At 46.9% G+C, this 26,235-nt stretch overlaps 1 protein-coding gene across 2 annotated transcripts in view; it reads left to right on the top strand.

The window, feature by feature from the left end:
- Positions 1-26,235, top strand: part of LOC146042532 (uncharacterized) — a 386,937-nt gene that overhangs the window by 112,961 nt on the left and 247,741 nt on the right. For both annotated transcript variants that reach the window (XM_083162688.1, XM_083162613.1), the window contains exons 9-12: positions 5,086-5,205; positions 9,338-9,541; positions 12,717-12,863; positions 16,310-16,426. In XM_083162688.1, the coding sequence (XP_083018814.1) occupies positions 5,086-5,205; positions 9,338-9,541; positions 12,717-12,863; positions 16,310-16,426 (588 nt within the window). The remainder of the gene's footprint in view (positions 1-5,085; positions 5,206-9,337; positions 9,542-12,716; positions 12,864-16,309; positions 16,427-26,235) is intronic.

Raw genomic sequence — 26,235 nt, 5'->3', positions numbered from 1 at the left:
TGAGCTATCTACCCAGTGGGTCTTTTGTAAAAAAAAAAAAAAACATGTGGGGACATATGGTGAAGGTGCGAAAGCACTTTCCTGCATTTCACAGGGTGGTTAAGGCCTTCTACATTCCAAGATATAATATTAACGGAAATAAGAGGAGTATCTCCCCCAGAGGGAATAGTTGAAGTAGTCTGGTCGGTTATATTAAGACTTGTGTGGGCGGGATCAGTTTACAATAGATTGCGTCACTGGCGTAACTATAAGGCCGCAGCCCCCGCGGTGGCGGGGAGGCGCCGGGGGTCTGCGGGCGCTATTTTTTCTCTGCCAGCTCCCCACTGCTTGTGGGTGCAGCGGGGAGCTGGCAGGGGGGTCCGTGCGGCGTGGAGGTACCTGTATTCAGGGAGAGCCTGGAGGTCCCTGTGCCGCTAAGTATGATGTTGCCGCCGCCGGGGTCCCTGCAGTGAAGTGGAAATAACGCGCTATCTCCGCCGGAGATAGCGCGTTATTTCCACTTCACTGCAGGGACCCCGGCAACATCATACTCAGCGCCGCAGGCGCAGGGACCTTCAGGCTCTCCCTGAATACAGGTACCTCCGCGCCGCACGGACCCCCCTGCCAGCTCCCCAGGGGGGTCTTTTAACGGGGGGCAGCGGCTAAATTATCCGGGGGGGGGCGGCGAAATTGTCACGGCTGGGGGGAGCAAAAGTTTTCGTTACGCCACTGGATTGCGTACAATAAAGGGGGCCCACCCCTGAAAAACAATAGTGGGGACATGCCTGGGGGCAGAACGGGCAGAAAACCTAAACAACATATAAACTAAACGTTAACGAAACACACATTTTATTTTATAAGAATATATAAAAATGAAACCATAGCAAACAACAGTATTAGCAAGTATCCGGGATGAAGAAATGGGCCTTAGCTGCAGCCTGATCTTCAAAAAAGAGGGCTTTTCCATCCACAAAGACATGGAGGATATAGTAGTGAGAACTTAATGTTGGAGTCAATTACATGTTTGCAAATAGGAGCAAATTCCCTGCGATTAGTAGCAACAAAATTGGAGAAGTCTTGGGAAATGAGTAGGCAGTCACCTTTGTAAGAAAGGCTGGCAGTCTTACGATAATGTTCCAAGACTATAATCTTGTCAGTATAATTAAGAATCCTCATTATGACGGGGCGTGGTCGTCCACCACAGTTTGCCCTGTCAGGACCAAAGAGGTGTGCCTTTTCTATGGCTAATGGAACACCTTTAAGGTCGAGAGTCAATTGCTCTGGGATCCAAGTAGAGAGGAGGTCTAATGTTTGTGCCCCTTCACCGACTCAGGGATGCCCACCACCGCAGATTGTTGTGGAGACTCCTGTTTTCCACGTCGTCAGTTTTCTCAGGGCCATTATATCTTTAGATTGAGAGTCCACAATATGTTGGGCGGCATGGAGGTCGTCTTTCAGAGAAGAGACTCTCTGTTCAACTGTGATCAGACATTAAAAGTGCAGAGTCCGTTGAGTGATAGTAAAGTCAATGGCGTCTTTGAGACCAGCTAACTTTTCATCCTACAGAGGGACAATGATCATGGCAATATCAGCAGGCAATATTTATTTTGGGTGTCCTAGATTTGGAATTAGATTTGTTTTTAGAGGTAGATCTAATTCAGATGAATAGCCACACACATGGTGTCGTCAGGGGGACCAGGGCTGGGTCCACAGTTGATATTGAGACGGACACTAAAAACTTTTTCATAAAAAGTTCCCAACGAGGCTAGATCAGTAGAGGAGGGTTATATGAGGGCTATATGTGTGTAACTAAGAGATCAAACATCACATAAACATGACTACATTAATAGACATAAATCGAAGAGCTATTAGGGCACGGAAGTATGATATGAGGTCACATAACATTGCAGCATAACAAAAAAACAGGTTACAGTAAGTGCAGGAGAGAATCCAAAATCCAATAAAATAGGAGCATAGTCCAATAAAAATGGTATAACTGATACAATGTAGGTACAGACACAGCACTTCTCCCTAGGAAGTGAAGAGAGAGATTAACCAAATACAATGTGTATAGTGAGGGGGGCAGCCTTGAAGGATCAATATGGAGAGTTGTCACACATATTTCAAACAGTGAAGTAACAGTGTGGGTAGAGGAGGGAGACATTAAGGGTGACATTTAATGAGATGCGAAAATGTGATTTTTGCAAAATTTTCGCGAAAAACGGCCGAAATCCAGAGTTCGCATATTTAATGAGATGTGAAAAACGGCAAAAAGCAGCCGCGAAATCGCACTTTCTGAAAGTGCGATTTTTACTCGCGCCGGAACTCGCATCCAGATGTTTTCCCATTGAAAAGTATACAATTCGCATATTTTATTTGGATGCGAATTTGGGAAATGTGTCTTAAATTCGCCAAAAAATCAGACCAGGTTCTGATATGCAAATTGGCCAGAACCCTGCACAGATCATTGAGATCTGTGCATGGTCCTGTGGTAAAAAATGTGTTAAAGTGTTTTTAAACCAGCATCGGGCTCCAACAGCCCGCGGTGTCATGCCACTGCCGGGGGACACTTTTTACATAAGGTCCCCCGGCCGAAAAAAACATGAGCACCATGGCTGGTCAGCCTTGGACGGGGCACCTGGAGGAGCGGGGACCCCCCCAATAAAGGTGTCCCCTCCAGGCTTCCCCCGTCCAGGGTTGAAGCCCGGGACTGTCACCGGCATCTGTGGCCAGTGGACGCCGGCCTGATAGGGTAAATCTGACATACCTAACATTGCTTTATACAGGAGCACTACAAGTGCCAGCAGACCTCCATGGAGACGCATAAGCCCAAGACGCTCTCAGCCTGTGTAGCACGGGCTGAGCCGGCTATGCAGAAGACAGACTAGCGCTGGATCCTGGATCGGTAAGTATATTGGTGTAAAAGTGAGGTGTGTGTATTTGTATGTGTATGTAATAAAGTTATACAGTACTTCTCTGTGTGTGTGTGTTTTCTGTTAACATTCTTTTTACAGGTGGACTACAAGTCCCAGCGGGCCTATTAATGCCCCGCATGCTGGGACTTGTGGTTCTCCAAGTCCCAGCCTGCGGGGGAGGTCTGCTGGCACTTGTAGTTCTCCTGTGTAAAGCAATGTTAGGTATGTCAGATTTAACCCTATCAGGCTGGCGTCCACTGGCCACGGACGCCGGTGACAGCCCCGGGCTTCAGCCCTGGACAGGTGAAGCCTGTGGGGGGGACCCCTTTATTGGGGTGACAACACACCTCCAGGTACCCCGGCTGACCAGCCATGGTGCTCATGTTTCGGCCGGGGGACCTTATGTAAAAAGTGTCCCCTGGCTGTGGCATGACACCGCGGGCTGTTGGAGCTTGGTGCTGGTTTCAAAATACGGGGGACCCCCAGCTTTTTTGTCCCCCGTATTTTTGGAACCAGGACCGGTCCAAGAGTCCTGGGCTGGTTTCAGAAATACGGGGAACCCCTACGCTTTTTGTCCCCCGTATTTTTGGAACCAGGTCCAACTCAATGAGTCCGGGGCTGGTTATGCTCAAAAGGGGGGACCTCACGCCGTTTTTTTTTTTCTTTTTCTTAAAACACAAAATCGCACATTACCTCAAATTCGCACATTTTTATGCCTAAAATTTGCACATTATCGCACTTAATCGCACTTTTCTTTCCGGAACACGCACCTCATTAAATATGCGAATTCACTGCAAAAATGCGATTTAAAAAAAGTGCGATAATGGGTGATTTTGAAAGTGCGAAAAACTCTCATTCTATTAAATGTCATCCTAAATGTATTGGTCCATAAGGGTTTATCAATAAGCATCTGTCCCAGGATAGTATGCAAAATAGGTAAAACAAATGACAATAATGATCCCAGTTCCACAGGGGTACCTGACAGCATCTACATGCTGAGAATGTGGTTCCGGCGTATTATGTAGGCCGAGACTGCAGAGTAAGTCGGGACAATATGTAGCTGGTGTCCTGTATCCCTGCTGTGACGAGCCAAATGGACGGCCAAGTGGTGCCCTGACAGGGGTTTTCTATCGGAGGTGAGCTTGAAGGTTGATAGCCGCTGGTGTCAGCGAGCAGGTGAAGCCAGCCACGAGTGCTGCGAAAATTGAGGTCTGGTCTCCAGTCGGTGTGCTAGGCCACAGGAGGTTTTGTATGCCCTCCCTGGCTCCACGGACAGCACCGCTATGTGCCAGGAGAAGTCTCTGGTGTGATAGGGGGAAACATAGCCGCTGCAGGTGGGGAAAGGGGTGTTAGGGGCTAAGGAAGTGAGAGCTGCAGAGCAGTGCTGCCTCCTGTAATGGCTACCAAGTTAAGCCCTCCCCCATATTTATTTTTATTGGGCTCAGCTCTGCTCTTTTGTTCTCTTGCATTTTAATGTCTGGCACCTCCCACATGTCTGGTCAGACGTTGCACATATGTATAAAGTTCAGTCAGCCCTGGTGAGCACCAAGTGGCCAATTACGCATTGTAGGTACTATGGTCACACTGTGGGAACACCGCCTCAACCCGTCTGCCATTGTGACACTGCTCAACCGATAGAGCTGACCCCCCAGTTACCAGGAGAAGGTGCAGGGGTGAGAGATGGAAGGAGGAGCAAACTGCAGGGGAGATGGAAGGTGGAGCGAAGTACAGGTGTGGGAGATGGAAGGTGGGAGCAAGGTGAAGGTGTGGAAGATGGAAATTAGGAGCAAGGTACAGGTGTGGGAGGTTAAAGGTAGGTGTGAGGTACAGGGGTGGGAGATGGAAAGTGTATGTGAGGTGCAAGGGTGAGGCATAGAAAGTGGGAGCGAAGTACAGGTGCAAGGGTTGGAAGGTGGGAGCGAGATAAAAGTGTAGACCATTCAAACCAGGTAAATCAATACTTGATATTTTGGTGACATTTCGAATAAATGTCAACATGATAATTGAATCCAAAATATATTATGGCTATTATAGAGCTGTCACTTGTGTTGAGTTCAAAATAGTATAAAAGAAAACACAAATACAATTGTATATTTTTGTGTATAACTGATCTTTCAAACATCTTAACACTTTTTAAATCATATGAAATGTAATGTTTTCATGTTTGAAACCTGTCATGTCACACCTGCAGGACACATTAAGCTCTCCTAAAGATATTGCGCTTTCAAAGGAAGTTTTGAAATTTGCTGGAAATACAGAATTATATCTGGGACTAGGTAAACATTCTACACGTGATCGTCTTGCCATACAGGTAAGATACTCTAGGATACAATCTAGAACTTTGTTCCTATTACAATAATCAGAATCAGCTTTATTGGCCAGGTATGCTTGCCTATACTAGGAATTAGATTTGGATTGCTGTGCAACAGCCAGTTATGTAACAGTTAAACAGTGACAGTACAGATATACATAACACATACTGGTATATGCTAGATGTACCCTGGGGAGGCTGCTGGACATGTACAGGGGAGACACAGGGAACATATATTCACTGAGCTGCAAAGCACCTAGGCAGCCATCAGCGGCGCCACTGGACGCTGCAACAGCCAGGTAGGTAACAGATAAGCAGAGACATTACAGATATAGGCCTTTATTCAGATCTGATCGCAGTACAAATTTGTTTGGAAAATGGGCAAAACCATGTGTACTGCAGGTGGGGCAGATGTAACATGTGCAGAGAGAGTTAGATTTGTGTGTGTTATTTTATTTCTGTGCAGGGTAAATACTGTCTGCATTATTTTTACACTGCAATTTAGATTTCAGTTTCAACACACCTCACCCAAATCTAACTCTCTCTGCACATGTTACATCTGCCTCCCCTGCAGTGCACATGGTTTTGCCCATTTTCCAAACAAATTTGGGTACTCTTTACCTAGAACGGCACCCATCGCGGTGATCGCGGGTAGTACATTAACGGCACCCGCGATCACCGCGATTTCCCATAGGGTTCAATGTTAAATTTACTGCTGATCGCGATTTTACATTCAATGCTTCAATGGCCGCGATTTGGCCATAGGAATCAATGTTAAATGGGCTACAGAGCCCAAATAGGCACAATTAACCCTTAAATGTCCCCCCAAATTTTTAACGCCACCCCACGATCCACGCCAACCCGAAGCGTGGCGAGCGCAGCGGCGGTACGCGTCCTCCGACCTTTTCATGCCCTACTATCCACGTCGGCGTGGAGTTGAGAATAGAATAGTGTGGCGAGCGCAGCGAGCCACCGAGGCCCGAAGCGTGGCGAGCGGACGCGGATACCTTCACAGGTAAACGCGTCCCCTCGCGGACTTCACAGGTGTCCGCGTCGCCACGGACACCTGTGAAGCCCGCGAGGGGACGCGTATAACTGTGAAGGTATCCGCGTCCCCTCGCGGGGCTCGCTGCGCTCGCCACGCTTCGGGCCTCGGTGGCTCGCTGCGCTCGCCACACTATTCTATTCTCAACTCCACGCCGACGTGGATAGTAGGGCATGAAAAGGTCGGAGGACGCGTACCGCCGCCCCTCGCGGGCTCGCTGCGCTCGCCACGCTTCGGGTTGGCGTGGATCGTGGGGTAGCGTTAAAAAATTTGGGGGGACATTTAAGGGTTAATTGTGCCTATTTGGGCTCTGTAGCCCATTTAACATTGATTCCTATGTCCAAATCGCGGGCATTGAGGCATTTTACATTAAAATCGCGCTCAATCAGCCTTTTTAACATTGTTCCCTATGGGAAAATCGCGGTCATCGCGGGCACCCGATTTTTATGTACCCGCGATGCCCGCGATGACCGCGATTTTTTACCCCCGACGCCCGCGATTCCAATCGCGGGCGCCGTTCTAGGTAAAGAGTACCCAAATTTGTACTGCGATCAGATCTGAATAAGGGCCATAGATTGCTGTGCAATGTACAAGACAGGGGAGACACAGGGTTACATACAGTATGGCTGAGTGGCACAGGTCCTGGGCAGTCATTAGCGGCACCTTTTTTTATTTTTTATTGAAGAACTGCAAAGTACAAATGTAGTATGAAAGCAGTATCAAGAAAATCGGTACAATTGTTGTATATTCAACATACATGTGAATAAACAATTATTTTAACATATGGTAGCCACATCACAAATAATTCCTTAGCTTTTGCTTCTTTGTTAAGTGACATCTCCAACCAATCCAAACAATATTCTCTGTTTTGCATGGTGTTCGGTGTAGGGTATATGTCCCATAGGGCCCATTCAGGTGTAGGGGTAAAGGAGATGGGTTTGTACATAACGGCTTACTGTTAACCAAAGAGTCTTAACCTCCGGACAGCTCCACATACTGTACAATGCAATATATCAGCATCTGGTGGTGAGCATTTAAAACAGTGTGAGTTAGGTGCTGTGCCCATTATCATTCTACGCTTTGGCTTGTAGTAGGCACAATGTAGTAGTTTGTATTGCATTTCCAAATAAGCGGCTGAGATTAAAGTTCTATTCAGTCTCGTAAATGCTGATAAAAGTGCAGGTAAGATTATGTTCGGTAGGTCCGCTGACCAGAAACGTGTAAAGACCCGGTATTCTTAAATGGGACTTTAAAACGGGTCTGAGCCTGAAACCCCTTTCCCTCTGCATGTTGTAAACGGTATATTACTGGTGAATTACCATTTTTGTACCTTTTCACATTGAACCCATTTTGAAAGGTACAAAAACGGTAATTCACCAGTAATATACCACCCATCCCCTGGTACCTGGCCTGACACCCCCCCCCCCCCCCCCCTGGTACCCCCGCTCACCTCCTCCCCTTTCCTGGTACCTGACAGCCTTGGATCCGGGCAGCGCGGTCCTCGCTGTCCTCATCTTCACTGGGCGCAGACAGGAAGAGGATAGTGAGGTGGTCTGTGGGCGCATGGTGGCTGGGTGGCCGTGCAGTGCTGCTGTGTGCGGTGTTGACTTGTTGATGTCCTGATCCAGTACATAAAGGGGATCCGGGCAGCGCTGTATGTGCAGGAGGAAGCAGGGGGTACTGGCTGCAAGGTACCAGGGGGGGGAGGACGGTGGTACCGGCTGCAAGGTACCAGGGGGGGGGGGTACCAGCTACAAGGTACCAGGGGAGGGGGGAGACCAGTGTGGGACACCGTTTAAGACCCTTTCCCACTGCCAAGAAAACGGGTCTTAAACGGGTAAAACACTGCTCTTTACCTGTTTAACAAATACCGGTATTTGTTAAACGAGTAAAGCAACCTGGAGCTTTCCCGATGCAGCTCCACCCGTTTAAAAAGACTATTTTACCTGCAGTCAGACTGGCATGGTATATGCCATGGGTTGACTGTTGAAATGTGAAAAAAACGGCAATATACCGTTTTACAAGTGCTGTGTGAAAGGGGTATTAATTTACTAAACTCTTAATTTTTAGAGCGTTTAGTAAATTTATTCTGCAGATGGACACATTTCTTTATTCGACCACTGAGGTGGGTTTAAGAAATGTGTGACAGTATATGATATCATCATTTTATATTCTTTGTTCATACTTTTTTGTTTTTTAAGAAATAGCGGGTGACATTCTATGGGATGAGATGTGTGTTTATTGGCGAATATTAGTAAAAAAAAATGGCGACATCGCATTTTTCATTAAAATCGCATATGTAATAGGATGCGCTAAGGGACGAATATCGCATATTATGTGTGATAACTCATGCGGACTGAAAGTGTGGAAAAAAAATCGCATTTTTATCGCATCCAGATGTTTTCGTACAGAAAAATATATCAATCGCTTATTTAATGGGATGCGTTTTCGTAAATCGCACTTTTAAGGTGTCTAATAATCGCACTTTTTTCAGACCAGGTTCTGTTGGGCGATTTGGCCCAGAACTCACTTTTGTCAAGTGCACAAATGGTTAATTTCAACACAGGTGGCCTCAATTTCACTCAGAAACACCCCTACATATACCCCAACATCATTAAGGACACCTGTGAGGGTGTGAGACATGGAGATTTTGCAGAGTGGTTTGGAGTTGCTGATTTGTGATGTGGCCCATTTGGAGGAGCTGCGCAGGAGGGAGGAATGCGCAGACAGTCTTGTAAATCGCACTCCGGTTGGTCCAAAACTCGCACATGACCGGCGGAAGAAATCACACTTTTATGTGTCATAAAATCGCACCACTTCGCCGCAAATCGCACTACATCGCACTTTTCAGCCTCCAAATCGCATCCCATTAAATATGCGATTTATTACTAAAAAATGCGATTTCAGAAAGTGCGAAGAGCGGCGATGTGGAGCGAGATAAAAAAATGCTCTTTTATCTCATACCATAGAATGTCACCCATCATGTCCCCTACTTCCAGGGTTTTTCCCAGTAGCATTATTCTTTCTTGTGCATGAATATTAATTTCTAGAGTAATCTTTTTTTTTTCCCAATCAAAACATTTTTAGAGTGTTCTGAGGGGGCTGACAAATACTCACGAAGAAAATAAAAATAAGGCTGATCAAATAAAGAAGAAGATCGCTGCTGTGAAAAAAATTGTTGTCTATGTGCCCTGCAAAATATTGTATGGTGGCAAGGAAATCCTAGAGATGCCTGGAACAGATGATTCGGATCCAATTGCTATGGATTTTATTGGAAATGCTCTTGGGGAGGTAAGTTAATATTACTGGAGTAAGGTTAATTCTCAATTAGTTGTGCTCCCAAGAAGTGATGTAACTAGAACTGGGTTGGGATAATTGGGTCTACAGCAAGTTGGTCGACATGGGATAAGGTCGACAGGTCAATAGGTCGACACAAGCATTAGGTTGACAGTGTCTAGGTTGACATGGGGTTTTTCACCAGTCAACATGAACAGAGTTTCCAGTGCACCGCATCCCCTCGCAATGTTTTGGGCATGGTGCCTCGCTGTGCTTGGCACACTATTTTATTCTCCCACCACACCCTAGTGGATGGTAGGGCATGAAATACCGCCTGCCGGCACATGTCAGCTCAAAAAACAGTGAAAAACCCCATGTCGACCTTTTGACTGTCGACCTAGTCACTGTCGACCTAATGCTTGTGTTGACTTAATGACCTGTCGACCTTGCCCCATGTCGACCTTTCCCCATGTTGACCTAACGGTGTCGACCTAACGATTGTCGACCAGCTTGCTGTAGACCCAGTGACTGTATCCCCTAGAACTATGTGAGCCCAATAGCAAAATCTTGAAAGCGAGAGAGAGGATCAAGAAAGAGAGAGAGGATTTCATGGAAAAAGAGCCAATGAGAGAAGGCGAGAGAATCTCCTATGAAGCATGTGAAAAAGTATGTAGCAGGGAGAAGCAGGTGCTGCTTTGTGAGCCAAATAATGCATGCGATTGCCCGCCCCCTGCTACTCAGCGAATGTCCCGAGACATGTTCGGGCCCATTTGCAGGCTTGCGTACAGGCCCGAAATCATTTAATGGTTGCCAAACATTGAATGATTTCTAAAGCGCTCGCTAATCTAAATCACTCTCTGGTGCCTTAGATTAGCAACACCCTGCTCTGAGAACAGCCACCCACCCCCGGAAGGCACGGGGATGCCCAGCGGTTTCCTGGTCGCACTCAGCGTTTTAATGGCACTCCATCCAAACACCCCACCCCCAGCTACGAGCACCTCGGAGGCTATGCAAGTCTACTAAGGTGCCCGCAGAGAAGACTTGCACATGCGCATATTTGCATATGCAGATCTTCAACATTGCTTCCCGTTGCAAATTTGCAGGGTACCAAGCCAACCAGAATGACTCCCATAGTGCGTACACTGTGTGTAGTCTGTCAAACGACCAAACAATATATCGTGAGTCATTAGGTTGTGTGGTAGTTAATGCTAAAGTATCTTTGTGATTCATCTCAAAATGCCAAATTGTCCAAAATAATGTCCAGTAAGTACGCAGCCTTTTTGCTTTCTCGTCTGCTTATGTTAAACTGTATATTTATTTACAGTGACTAATCGCACAGTTATGTCACTAAGGCGCTCTAGTTGGATGTTGCAATTTGCTTTGTCATGGTTTTGAATGTGAACTGGGCAGTTACTGCTGTCCTGGGTTATTGCTATTTCTGGGGCATATACAGTAGCAGGCATTTGGTGTGCGGTGGGGTGAGGCAGAGCCTTTCCTGCCATACTAACATATACGCCAGGGTTTTGAGTTTATAAAGTATGTCAAAAATACAAAGAAGATATAAAAAAATTCTTATTATTGTAATTATTTTTATAGTCAAAACTCTGGAGCAAAAAGTCTATGGCAGGTGAGGCAGTGCCTCACCTGGCTTCCTTTTCTGCACAACTGTAATCGGAACTCAGCAAATCTCCAGCGGTATATACTGCTGCATCTGTGTATAATGCCGGCATGTACCCCTTTGCTCATTTAGTGGGCAAATAGGGCTCTGGTACTTGCCAGGGACTCCTCAGCCATTTACCTCACCGCACGTTCCCCCTGAACCCCTCATTACAGCTTTTTCCTTTGTGGAGTAGAGGAGGTCAGGCAGCAGCTGCTTTATGTAACTATTCAGGAGGGAGGTGGTGCCACAGAATAAAGCAGAGGACAGAAAGGTATAGACCAGGAAAGGAGGCAAAAGAAAGCAGAGACTGATGACTGTCACTGAACCCTTTGGTGTCTGGTGTGTGATCATGGTCAGCTTCTGTCCACCATACTGACACACACTACCCCTAGTGCTTGTCAACCTTTTGTCAGTATCAACCTATTGACTGTCAATTTTTTGATTATTGACCTAGACACTGTTCTATCCACACTCACTCACTACTCATAGGTTGATAATGTGATCAGCCTGCAACCTGCACCTTACCCTCATCTTTCTCTGCTCCCCACTCACATTTTTATGAGGGTGTGTAGTGGGTATGTAGGTGGAATTACATACACAGTAATAAATCTGATTGCAAACAGATCTCATGCACCTATAGAGCCGATACAAATGTACTGTACGCTGACATGATGTCATTTACTTTTATAAATGGATGGTATCTGGCAGTGTGGTCACATGACTGTAGCGCCATCTCTTAATACAGCCAAATACAGTATCTGCATTTATTTCTAAGCATGCAACGATGATGCATATGCACCCAAGATGCATGCAACTCCCAGAGGCATAACTAGATATTGGTAGTCCCCATAGCAAAGGTTTTTAAGGGCCCCCTTTTTAGCAACTGATGGAGACAAATGTATGTAAAACATATTATTTAGACAGTAAAGATGGTCCGCCTTCAGCTCTGGGCCCCATAGCAGCTGCACCCCTTGCACCTATGGTAGTTACGCCCTTGGCAACTCCCAATAGGTCTGCCTGTTGGGTTATTTAGACATGCATTTTCTATGGTTTATAATAATGTGGTTATACAGTATGTATAGATTATAGTATATTGTATTACAGCACTGGTGGTGCTGATGAATCATTCACCCTAAACAGGGCTTAAAGTGGTCATGCAGAGGTGGGGTAACTCATTTCTCTATGCCACCTAATTACCCCCCTCCCCTCGCACCCATTAGGCAGAGACAGGACCAGTGGTAGGGTTTTTCTCATTCCCCTGCAAACTACAATGCTTTTCTGTAAGATTTACTGTGCAGGGCCAATGTGGAGGTTAAAATGTTCCACCTCACCATTAGAGGTGGTGGAACTCAGTTCCGCCCCGTTCCCCCTCACTTTAACCCCTGACCCCAGCTGGATACTTTATACATTTATGAGTCAGTTATATCTGTGGATGGCACATGATCCATGATATTTGTATATCTTAACTGCATTTTATCTTTACAGAATATGTGTTATGCTAAATCACAGGTGCATATATTTATTATGCAGGTGGATGCAGTGATTCTCATTACAGAGAATGGGTTTAAAATATGTGAAAAAGAAGTTAAAGAAGCACTATCTGAGAGCAACTTTCTGGGTAAATGTTTGGTTGAGCCAGAGAACTACAAACTCCTTCTCCTTGCATACCCAGAAAAGGTACGTAAAGTAGACACATCTCCGATCTCATCTGCATACAGTATACAACATTACATAAGGTAGGAGATAGAGAAAACAGGGCTCTATTTAAAGTTAAGGAGCAGCTTATGCCGCTTTCTTACCGCAAAACCTGCTTTAGACCAGGTATTTAAAACTTTTTTGTAAAACGTGTCAGAGGAAGTATACCCCCTTGTGAAAGCGATTCTGAAAACGGCTCACACTGCTCCCCTGTGCACTGTGGCCGGTCCAGGCTGGGGGGGGGGGGGGGAGAGGCTGCCCGCGGGTCCACCCGCAAAACTGATTAATTTATTGGGGGGGGGGGGGCTGGGCAGTTTTGCCGGAGGACCCGCGGGCAGCCTCTCTCTCTCTCCCCCCCCCCCCCCCCAGCCTGGACCGGCCACAGTGCACAGGGGAGCAGTGTGACCCGTTTTCGCAATCGCTTTAACAGCCTGGACCGACTGGACACTCACCGCTGGACAGGAGCAGCCGGCTATCTGCACCACTCCGTCCCGATGATAGCAGATGCTGGAGGTATGACAGGCTGCAAAACAGCGTGGTATGCACACGACGGGGGGGGGGGGGGGGGGAGGCTGCCCGGGGGTCCCAGCGCAGGGGGTCCCTACAGTGTATGTTATATCAGTGGCGGGGTCCCTGCAGTGTATGGGAACTAGTAGCTGCAGGGACCCCGCCACTGATATATAACATACACTGTAGGGACCCCCTGCCTCCAGCGTGACTATGCCCCTCGCTGCGCTGCCCAGGGGAGAGAGGGGGCGGTAGGATTCCCATTTCAGATCCGTTTTGACACCAAAAAAAACGGGTCTGAAACGGGTAGGACCCTGCTTTTTTACCATTTCCAAAAACCGTTTTTTTTTGGAAACGGTAAAATCACTTCAGACTGCACAGATTACCGTTTCAAAACTGTTAAAAATCGGCAAAATACCGTTTTTTTTGTGCGGTCTGAAAGGGGCATCAGCAGCTTGGAGCAGCTCAACTCAGATCCGATGCGCACGGGAACACGCATTGGATCCAATCAGATGTCAAACACCTGTAATTTGGACACTTTTGATCCAATTTCTAACTTTCAAATCAAAACTAAAACTAAATTGACAAGGGGATAGTTCTTCGATGCTAATTATTTAAATACCATAAACAATCCTGAAAGAAACCAGTGTCTTTAAAGTCAGGCTAAAAAAAGATGGCACATATAACACATTTGTTTATATTTTGGATTATTCTTTTTCCCCTTCTTCCATTCATTCCTAAATTTTATGTAAAGTTCTCTTATAAGCCCCTAAAATCTACAATATTATTTTACGCTATACGTAGTGATAAATCTTCTTTAATCCATAATCTATATTTTTTTTTGGAACAGGGCTTCATGATAATTAAAGAAGCAAACAATTCCTAGGTACACACTTGCAGCCTGATTCATGCTTGTTCGGACGAGCCATGGAGGGAGGGGCTGATGTAATGTGATATCAACCACCCACCCCAAGCAGCCAACGCCACGCCTGCTTTCCCAGGGGAACACTCAACGTTTTTATGCGGATGCCCATAAAAAGCTTGATGTTCGGCGAGCAGGGGCAGCATCAGGGGAACATCAAGTGTTTTATGGGCATCCCCATGAAAATGTTAAACGTTCCTCTGGGAAAGCAGGCTTGACATTGGCTGCTTGGGGTGGGCGGCTGATATCAAATGACATATGTTCATGATTTTAAAGAAGGCACTTAGAGACAATCTGTTATCCAAAAGTCATGTGTATACAGAGTATGTCATCTAATGTTTTAGGGACATTTCAGGACACCTAAAGACCCTTCACTATGTGTCTTTAAGTGCATTGTTCTGATGATGGAAAGGGTGATATGGAGATGCAGTGAGAGATGGGGAGCAGAGCTGCAACCCCCCCCCCAGGCTTGGCTAATGGTACACGAGCCACCGGTGTCCTGCATTGAAGAAGCAGGCAGCATAGCGGAGGTAGTTGGGCGGGGGGGGGGGGGGAGTTGTGGGGGGCAAAATGAGCTTCCCGGGCCCTTCCAGAGGCCGGGGCCCAAGACAGCACCCCCCTGTTGGCGGCCCTGATGTGGAGAGGCAGGTTGTGATAGGAGTTAGGGTGTTGGGGATATAGTGAGACAGGGGAGAGGATGACAGGGAGGTGATGGGAAAGGCAGAGGGTCATGAAAAGAGGTAATGGGAGATGTTAGGGAGAGGGAGAAGGGGAGATGGAGTGGGAGATATATAGGGGGCACTAGGCTGGATGGGAAGGTGCAGTGACATGGAAAGGGGAACACTAGGTTGAAGAAGGGGCCAAAACTGTGCTGAATGGGGAAAACACTGAATTGCATTCTGGGATGGTGAGTGAGATGGAGGGGAATACTTTGTTAATGGGCCACTGTGCAGCGTGGAAGGGAATATTGAGATAGGGGTGGGACCACTGTGGCTGAACTCACTGGGGAGTCTAGGCAGGTGCAGTGAAATTACCACCAACCCCTAATTTAGCAACCCCACCTACACTGCAGTTTTGACTGTCCCTGAAACAGGCGGTGGACATGTGAGCAAACACTTAACATGAGGAGATTTGGGCAGGGTTTTAGAGATCTCTGACGGGCCCCAAGAGAAGTAGGGAAGTTGGGGGCCATGATAACACATGGGGATGCTGATGGCTGCTTATCCAGGTTAGGAGGGTGGAGTGATAAGTGCGATACACAGTGCAGCAGCCTCTCTTCATAGTCCCCTTCCCTTGATACCTTGTGCTGGTCCTCTAGCAGTCTTTACTCAGTGCTGCCTGGGCTCTGTGGTGACTGCCTCAGTCTTGCGTGCTGAGTTCCACTTACGGCTCTGCTCAGGAGGGTGGGTAGGACTCGGGTCTTCGCCGGGCTCATGAAAACCTTGCTCACTCACTTCCTCCCCCTTCCCCAGCACTGCGGTGCAGACGGGAGCATCGGGACGACAGCCACAGTGTAGGTGCCAGACAAAAGCAGGTCGGGGACCAGGGGAGACCGGTGCAAGCTGGATTGCTGCTGTAAACGAGACGCGTATGGCCCAGTGGCTTGTTCACAGCAGCAGTAACATGGAATGGGAGACAATTTAGTCAGCGCCCCCTTCTGGCCAGGAGCCGGGTGGCAAATGACTCCATTGCCTCCCGGAGTTCCACCACTGGTTTATACTGACTTTTATTTCCAAAGGGAAGAGAAATTATTTGATGGTCATCTAATGATTTTTCTACCCTTCAGCCGCATGTGAGGGGATGTGTTGTTGTACACATCCCCTCGCATGCTAGTGGGGAAGGGGCTGCGTTGACCTCTTTGTGTGTACGCAGCCTAGTGAACAGGTCTGAATTAGACCCTTGATACAGATTTGCACTGTAGATGTGTGATGTGTGATAATAAAAAATAACATGACTTCCTTTAAACCCTTATTTCAACATCATTTTCTGTCTTTTTCAGCAACTCAATTGGCAGTTTGGATCTTGTCATTTTGACCAAATACAACAAGTGGAGCCAGAAGAAAAAAATAAAAGACGTAGCGAGCTAAAGGAACTGAGAAATTTAAAATTAAATATGGTGAGTTGAACCTGAGGTCCTGATTCAGAGTTGATCGCAAAAGCAAAATCTTTCTCACATGTACACTGCAGGTGGGGCAAATGTAACCTGCAGATAGAGTTAAGGCCAGCCATACACTAGTCCGACTTGTCCTAAAGACAAGTCAGACCAAATTCTCCTTGAGCTCCCCCCCGGCAGCACCCCGCGAGGCTGACTTATGATTTGGTGCTTGATGTGCCATGTTTACATGTGATAAATGTATAACCCTCAGGGAGCTGCAGCAGCGGTGGGAGGTAGGAGAGGCGGGCAGCGGGGTGAGCAGCGACAGGTGCCGGGCGGTGGGGCGTAAAGCAGCAGCTTCACCGCTAACACACACCTATGGATCTGACTCAATACATCGTGGGTGCTAACAACACTCACGAAAAGCCGCTGATGGTGCAATCCGATAGATTTAATGTGCAGGTGGTTCAAGCTAAAGGGTCCGTCTTGATGCATACTGAGCCGCGCATCGGGTCGGATAGGATGTCAAACACAACTGGTTTGAGCCAATTTCTCGGCCTGATCCCTTGGGGTTGGGTGAAGTAAGATGTGTATGGGGGTCCTGTGCAGGGTTATATACTGGCTGCTTTATTTTTACTCTGCAATATAAATATCAGTTTGAACACACCCCACCCAAATCTAACTCTCTCTGCACATGTTACTATGGCCCTTATTCTGATCGGTGCGGATATTCCCGAATTCTTACGGTGCGGCCCGCACGCCACGGTGTTCTGCCGCGTGCGGCCATCGTCCGTAGAAACGCCCACGTGTCCTCCGCATTCGGACGGACTCACTCTTTAAGAACAGGGCGTGTTTACGGACGACATACAAACCATGCGTGTGCGGGAGAAACACTCCGATTCTGCACGGTATTACAGAGTATTACAGAGTATGCACGGGAATACCGCATCCGAACGGGAGCCAAGCGGTGCTACCGCACGTAAGCGGTGTATTTACGCCAAAAAACCCACTATTATGTCTATTCTGCAATACATCACATGACCCACTTATTCAATTACCTATCCTCATACAAAAATGCATATTTGGAATTGGAATCAATTAGATGCCAATATATCCTTACAAGCATGCCTAACACATGCATTGCACACATTAACCCTTACAGCAATTGAAGCAGCAATGGTTTCAATTAAAGCACTGACAAGCGTCCTATTAGTGAGTAATGAGTAAAGGAGTCGATTCTATTGGGTTCAGGTGTTAATGCTTGTAGTCATTAGGCGGTCCGTTCGCCTACCGCAGGAACGAGTGGTGTCCGCAAAGCAATAGTAGCCTTTTGGACACCGCACATTTCTATCGGTTTTGGTCGCGTGCATTCGGAGTGCTATCCGAATGTACGCCCCCCAACATAAGTGTACTCCCCCGTGTCCGCCCATGTTTCCTCCCAGTTTTTCCCACTTTGAAACTACGCCCATGTGTCATTCCGCATGACGCCCATAATACGCCCATATTTCCCGACTGATTGCGGTGAACAGTTTTGTACGGGATTTGCCCGAACAGGTACGGAGTCAAGGCGTGGCACATGCGCGTTGCGTTCTCCACGCATGCGCAGACGCCGTAAAGACGCGATCCGAAAGTATGCGGAAAAGTACGCGTCAATCAGAATAAGGGCCTATATATCAGCCCCACCTGCAGTGCAGCATAGCTTTGCCCATTTGAGAAAGATTTTGCTTTGGCGATCAACTCTGAATCAGGCCCTATGGGGGTGAATCAATGCTGCTCGCTAAGCAACAGTCATTCGATTCTTAGCAAGCAGCTTAACGCCGCCTGTCCAAATGCCTGCTCAGTCTGACTTGACTTTTATCTTTGCTGGAAATGACCAAATTTTTAGTGCAGGCACTGACATCATGTGATGTAAGCCGCCCGCCCCACGCAGGCATCGACACACCTGCATTCCCAGGGGAACACCCAGCGTTTTTATGGGGACGCAGACCCCCCCCATCTAAAACTGGGCTGAATTTGGACCCAACTTAACGGGTCTGAATCGGACCCTTAATTTGTACTGTACTTCATTAGAAATTAAGGACCAACGCCCTATTTAGGAATCTAAACCCAATTGTTTTTGCTGCCTTGAAAGGCAAAGAGAATTACTAAGCCTTCTCCAAAAGATCCACATTTAAACAAAATTCTTTCTGCACCGGTTCCGCCAGTAGAAGATTTTCTAAATAGTTATTACATTAGTAATGATTCTTAGCAGGTAAATTCATTCAATCAGATCCATCAGATAGAGAGTCACATCAAGTCTGCATAGACTTAGGGGCCGATTCAGACCCACTTGCACAGGTCCGAATTCGTCCCCATCTCCGAAGGTGTGGGTCTGTGCAAGCCCGATAATGCGCATGTGCAAACCCCTCACCGGCGCTCACTGCCTAATTGACTGACAGGTGGTGTTTCGGGGTGGGCATCTGGCATTTCATGGGCGTGCCCATAGAAACACCGGGTGGACCCCACCAAAGAAAGGTGTGCCCCTGCCTGCTCGGGGTGGATAACATCACATGACATCAGCGCCTGCCCCCAATTTGTCGGAAAGCGTTCAAATGAAAAATAAGTCCTGACTTACCTTTCATAAAAAACAGAGGGGAAAAAACATAAGATGGTGATTAACCATCAAACGATTTTCTTTTTTGTCCAGTACAGGAGTTCACACTGGGAATGAGGGGTGAGGTAACAGAGCGTGCACCAAAGGGTTACAAAAAATTTACCCAGCATGCTCCCTGCCTCTTTTTTCCACTGCACCTCCCCCTGACCCCGGGTCACCAGATTTGTCTTTGGTACCAAGGCAGGAGCAGGCACCGCCATAGCTGGCTGTTAGACAGCTGTGGGTTACTGAGCTGCAGATGGCGGGCGCTCTATTATTGAGTCACCCGCCACGCAGCTCCATCACCTGGCAATGGTGACGGCAGCACCAGTAACTGGGCTGGAGACTTCTGCCACGGGCCCTGTACATTCACAGCAGATGCCTGCCAGCCGCTCTCAGTCTCCGGGCAGGTAAGCAGCGGATCTTTATACGCAGGGAGCCGAGTCTAGCGGCAATCTCCTCCTGCTTGTGGGAGGCAGCAGTGGGGCAGGCAAGTGAGGGTCTGCTTGGAGCTTACTAACTGCACACCCCAGGTGTCCTGGATCCTCTTGTCTCTCTCCCTCAGAGGCCATCTTGAGCACATGCTGGGTATAGAGACGGAGGCTTCCTGGGTTTTCTCCCATAAACCTCGCTTTTGGGCCTGGTTTATTATAGCTAATTTTCTGCTGCTGGCTGGACAGTTGAATATTGCTATTCTCTCCTTTCCTACTATATTGGAAAGTTGAGTTTCACTGTGTATAGTATATTTACAGTATATACTTATAGTTAGTCTCCTCTTCAGCTTGCGTAATAGTTGAGTAACTTTGCCCTGACTAAATTGCTTTGCAATTCTCTGTTTGTAAGGCTGCGAGTGTACTAGTGGGCCTTTAGATTTCCCTATTTAGGAACACTTGCCATTTTCAGGGCTGTAACTGCTGGTTTCTGTCTTTGACTGTCAGTATGCCTAAGGCGAAGACTGACAGGGAGGCTCTGGGTGTGTTTGAACACTCTCTCTTCACAGGACTTGGAGGATATCTGTTCCAGATGCGCAGCACCACAAGAAACTGATCCTCCTGCAATGCCTCCTCCACAGCAGGAACTGGCCTGGGCCTAGATGCTGACAAGGGTAATGATGCAGCTTATTGACCACTTGTCAGCTCCACCTCCAGTGCCCCTGCACCCCGGGGTTGACGTCCACACTTGCAAGCAGGGATACCAGGCGCAGACAGGCTATGCAAGTAAGCGCCACACCTCTGTCTGAGAATGATGCTAAAGCAGATTCCCTCTCTGGGGGGATTCTAGCCCATCCGATGCTGAATCCACAACAACACCTGAGGACACTATTGTCAGAGCCAGAGGCGTTTTGTGGCTCAGGTCATGGCACGCGGATATCAATTCCAATAAAGCCTCAGAGACTCTTCCCTTTCATGGAGATACCCTTTTTGGACCTGAGTTGGATAAAATTGTTACTACTTTGGCTGCATCTAAGTCTGCTTTCTTGCCCTCCACAGCACCCCCGCGACCAAAGACTACATTTCAGTCCTTTTGGCCCCAGGGCAGGGTCAGAGGTCAGCCTCTATATTTCCCTCAGCCCCTAAGGCTACCAAGCCTCGCACCAAGCACCCCCGGGCTACCAGACGCCTCGCAGTCAAGCAGATTGACAAGCATGCAGCCTGATGGGCCGGACCCCCACCCAGGGGACCCAAGGGTGGGAGGCCATCTTCTGTTCTTTGCTCCACAGTGGTGGAATACCACGTCGGATGCTTGGGTCAGGGACATGGTCTCCAGGGACTACGCCCTGACGTTCTAGTTCCGTCCCTCTCAGCTGTGTTTTCTCACGGGTCTTCCCAAAGATCCATTGAAGAGACATGCACTACAGCTCTCATCCGCTCTCTTGTGGACTTGAATGTCATCATTCCAGTTCCACAGGAACAGAGACGTCGGGCGTTCTATGCCACCCTATTCCTGGTCGACAAACCAGATGGTTCACATTGTCCTATTCTAAACCTACAGTAAAGTCTCTCAATATTTTTCTGCGAGTGCCTAAGTTTCGTATGGAGTCCCTTCATTCTATCATTCTGACACTGGAACCAGGGGACTTCATGGCCTCGCTCGAAATACAAGATGCATACCTGCACATTCCCATTTGGCAGGATCATCAACGCTTCCTGAGGTTCGCCCTTCGGGACGAGCACTTCCAATTCAGGGTGCTACCCTTTGGTCTGTCCACGGCCCCCACCAAGGTGATGGCGGTCATGGCAGCACAATTATACCAGTGGGGATCCAAATGATTCCATATCTGGATGACCTGCTGCTGTTAGCCAATTCCCCAGACCAGCTTCAGTGTCATTTACAGCTGACAATTACTCTTCTGCTATCTCACGACTGGAAGAAATCATCTCTAGCTCCTTCAAAAAGGGTGCTTCACCTGGGAGTACTTCTGGACATTTGTAAATATAGGGAAAGGGTGGTGAGGGATGGATATAGGGCACCAAATTTGACTGAAGGTAGATGAGAAGGCATACTCCAATCAACAGATGAAGGTTTAAATTTTCCTCTCTTGGATATTTTTTTTCAGCACTTCTGGACACTCAGTCACAGAAGATTTTCCTACTAGAGGACAAGACCCACTCCCTCCCCAAAAGATAATTCAGTCCCTCCTAAGTCAACGAATGGTATCTATTCACAAGTGCAAGACAGTCCTGGGCTCAATGGTGTATTCCTTTGACATGGTAGAATATACGCAGTTCCACTTGCACCCACTCCAGCTGTAAACTCTCAGTCAGTGGAAGGGAGACCATACTCATCTCAGGAGTCAATTGATCAGTCTGTCCCAGGATGTTCACACCTCTCACATGATGGTTAAAAAACAACCAACTTATCCCAGGGCCATCCTGGATCATGATTACCACAGATGACAGTCTGAGGGGCTGGGGGGCAGTCTGCAACTCTCAATCCTTTCAGGGTCGCTGGACGGCTCAAGAAAGTAATCTTATGATCAATGTCCTGGAATTGAGGGCAGTCCTTTAGGCTCTTCGAAGTGCGAGTTCCCTCATCCAAGGTTGCCCATTCAAAATTCAATCCGACAATGCCACAGCCGTGGCATACATAAACAGACAGGGCGGAACACGCAGCCAGGGAGCAATGCAGCAAGTCACCAAGATCTTCAGGTGGGCGGAGAAGCATATCCCAGCACTCTCCACGGTGTTCATCCTGGGAGGTAGACTCTCAGTCGCCAGGACATCAACATGGGTGAGTGGGAACTCCATCCAGACATGTTCACTTGGCTTACGTCTCAGTGGGGAGTGCCCGAAATAGATCTGTTGGCGTTCAGGCACAACTTCTAGGTTCCTCTTTATGGCTCATGGACACTGGACCCTGCAGCCTTTCTGATAGACTCTCTCACTGCTCCATGGCAACTTCCCCTCGTCTATGCATTGCCTCCATTTCAACTTCTCCTTCTCGTCTTCTTAGAAAGTTCAAGATGGAGGGGGGAATGATGATTCTGGTGGCCCCAGTTTGGCCACGACGAGGGTGGTATGCAGATCTAAGGAGCCTGTCAATTGCATCTCCTCTAAGACTGCCTCTATGGCCAGATCTCATCTTCCAGGGTCTGTTCCTATACCTGGACTTGAACTGCCTAGCTTTGATGGGATGTCTTGAAATATCATTCTTAAGGGATAAGGGTTTCTCACCAAAAGTCATTCATACTATGTTGCATACCAGGAAACCTTTGTCGGCACAAATTTACTAGAGTCTAGAAGACTTATTTTTATTGGTGTTCTAAAAGCAAAGTACTGCTGGTAAATCGAAGACAAACAATGTATAGGCAAACAAAGGTGGCACATTAATTGTAGAAAGCCTTTATATAAACCTTATCCAAGTCTTTTTGGTGTATTATCATGGCGCATAGAGCATCGCAGACCATAAGGCATGCGATGGTATGCGATGCGATGCGATGTCCCGCGATGTTCCCCAATGTCATACAATGTTAAAATTGTATGGCATTGTATATGGCATACAATGCGATGCGATTATAAATTGTATAAACACCCTAATGGGTTCTTACAATATTAAATGCACGCCCACGCCACCCCCAGTATGAACATGAACCCAAAGCATGGCGAGCGCAGCGAGCCCGCGAGGGGCGGCGGTACGCGTCCTCCGACCTTTTCATGCCCCTACTATCCACGTCGGCGTGGAGTTGATTTTATATAGTGTGGCGAGCGCAGCGAGCCCGAAGCGTGGCGAGCGGACGCAGAATACATGTAAAGTAATACGCGTGCGCTCGCCACGCTTCGGGCTCGGTGGCGTGCTGCACTCGCCACACTATATAGAATCAACTCCACGCCGACGTGGATAGTGTGGGTATGAAAAGGTCGGAGGACGCGTACCGCCGCCCCTCACGGGCTCCCTGCGCTTGCCACGCTTCGGGTTCACGTTCATACTGGGGGGTGGCGTGGGGGTGCATTTAACATTGTAAGCACCCATTAGGGTGCTTACACAATTTAAAATTGCATAGGGGGCTTAAATCGCATCGCTGTGCGTCGGGTGTATGGCATGCAATGCGATGAAAAATCGTGCGACTTAATATCGGGGGCGCCGTGATAATACACAAGTACCCTTTTTTTTATATATAAAAGTATAATTTAATTGTAGCATTAACTAAACCATTTAAACTTTAACACAATCATAAATGGCAGAAGTCCCATTGGTCTGGGCTCTGCAGGTAGCACAGTGATCCAAAGTCAAAGCAGGGAATAACGTGACACAGTTTAGCTGAATATCCTATAGGCAAAACTTCACGTGAACAAACTTTGAACTGTTTTTTTTTTTACATCCACCAAAAAGTTAGAGAATCACTGATCATTAAATTCAAAGGACAGCATCTTATTCCTTTTAATGTAATATTTCAGTAATTGGACGGATGTCCCTGTAGGTTAGGTTGGAAACCAATCCACTTTCCCCATTGTAAACTGAGCAAAAAAGGACCCGAGACTAAACAGATCACCCAGCCGATGCTCTAGAACCATCTACCTTTTCTGGAAACCTTGAGAATTGACATTGTTGCCGGGGAGCTGACCTTCCTTTTCAAGAAATGTCATCCTTCCACAATATTTTTTGACTAGCGATAGATGGTGATCAAATAAGACTTAAGCTGGGTACACCTTAGATGATTCTTTTTAACAATATGTAACAATATTTTTGTGCATATCGTCTAGTGTGTACGCACTATATCATTTAACGATGCATGCTCCTGCAGGTCGTTAACGACCCTTTTTGTTGTCTGTACATGTAGCTGAATAATGACTATATCGTCAACGACACTATGCTTCTGTATATGGCCACTGGCAATATCTTTAAAGATATATTTTGTAAAAAGACACAAGAAGGGAAATACCCTCTTTTGTTTGGGACAATCCTTAAACAATTCAACATTATTACTATAATAAAAATCCTTTATTCCTTTGCGTATTAGTTTTTTTATTTTATTGGAATATTACAAAATTGTGGATTGACCCCCATTGTATGTTCTTACACTTTATTTTCCTCTGTATGTACTAACTGCAATACATGAGGTTCAATAAAACAAAAAAATCCTTTATTCCAAATTGAGTAAAAACCAAGGGTGACATTTAATAGAATGCGAATTTTAGTAACATTTTGAAATCGCACCTTATCGCACCGTATTGCACTTTTTCCTCCAAAACCGATTATTTAATGGAATGCGAAAATGCACCCAAAAGTGTGGTAAACTGCAAAGAGATGCGATGTGGTGCGATGCGAATTTGACACATAAATGTGCGATTTCCCCCGCCGGTCATGTGCGAGTTTATGAACAACCGGAATGTGAATTACAGCACTGCCTCCGCATGCCAAATAACCCCCTGTGCAGGGCCTTCCGGGGAACGCAGAGGTGTCATGAGCCACGGAAGACACCCATATCCTGAGTCACCTTTACAGAAAAGATGAGGTCCGTACAGTATATGGTAACATATGTGCATTCGTTTTACATGAGCAAAGGGGACAACACCAATATTGAAAGAAGTCTGGTAAAGGAGAGGGATTGATTGCACCTATATATTTGACATAACAGAAGAGACTACACAGTAAAGTGCCACTTTAGAGTTAATAAAACATGCACTAGATCCAGTCTGGGTAGTGCACACCACACCACTGCCACTCAAGCTGGATCTCCTTACGGCTTCCAGGCAGTCCGTGATGTCTCTCCGGACTTAAATTGAGGCCCCGGCTCCGGCCTCACACCCAGGCCGCAACCCGCAGGAGCTCTAAAAAGAGCTCCCCGGCTCTGCAGCCACGGCTCGCAGCAGTCGGGACTCGGGAGGGAGGGGGTGCAGTAAGGTAATGGGTTAAGGATGGGTTGAAGGAGTGAAAAATAACAGGTTTTAAGCTGGATCGTGCAGGAGCTCCTGTTAAGCACGTCTGCTCTGGTAGCTTGCCATTCCCCGATTTTCAGACACTTTTGAAATGTGCATTTCGTTTGCTCATTCCATTAAATAAGCGATTTGTATACTTTTCAATGCAAAAACATCTGGATGCGATAAAAATGCGAATTTAAACCAGCAAGTAAGTAAGTATGTGTTATCGCACAAAATGTTCGAATTACGGGACTTAGTGCACCCTATTAAGTATGTGATTTCTGAAAAAAGTGCGAAAACGCCATTTTGTTGCGTAAAATTCACAAAAAAACAACTATCGCACTCTATTAAATGTCACCCCAAGACTCACACACACGAACACAAAAAATGAAACACAAAACTTAAATGTTAGCAGTGATGGAGCTATCACAATTTGTCCATAACTAATGATTCTGGCATGTAATGAATCCATAAAAATAACATACATTAATATAAGAACTGGACTTCAACATAGATTATCCAGCAAAATAATATTTTCAGATTAGGTCATTTAGGTTATGCAATAAATGCAGTAATTGAACATAATTTTGCATGCATACAGTGAAAACCTCCTCAACAGGGAACCAGATCTCCCTAGTCATATATATCTGCTACTGTCTAGATATACAGATGGAGCCACGCTCATATTGTATATTGCGCCAGGGCACCTAGGCGACGGTTTTGGCGTGCCACTTTTGTAGCGTGTGCAGATGCACTGAGATGCATTGAGGCATGCCATATATAAGCCATGCAATACTGCTGGGTGGATAATGCAGTATATACAGTACAGTACAGCTGGA

The sequence above is a fragment of the Crinia signifera genome, chromosome 1, assembly GCF_055691185.1.
Source record: "Crinia signifera chromosome 1, ASM5569118v1, whole genome shotgun sequence".
NCBI classification, from domain to species: domain Eukaryota; kingdom Metazoa; phylum Chordata; class Amphibia; order Anura; family Myobatrachidae; genus Crinia; species Crinia signifera.
This window is presented reverse-complemented; position numbering and strand designations above follow the sequence as displayed.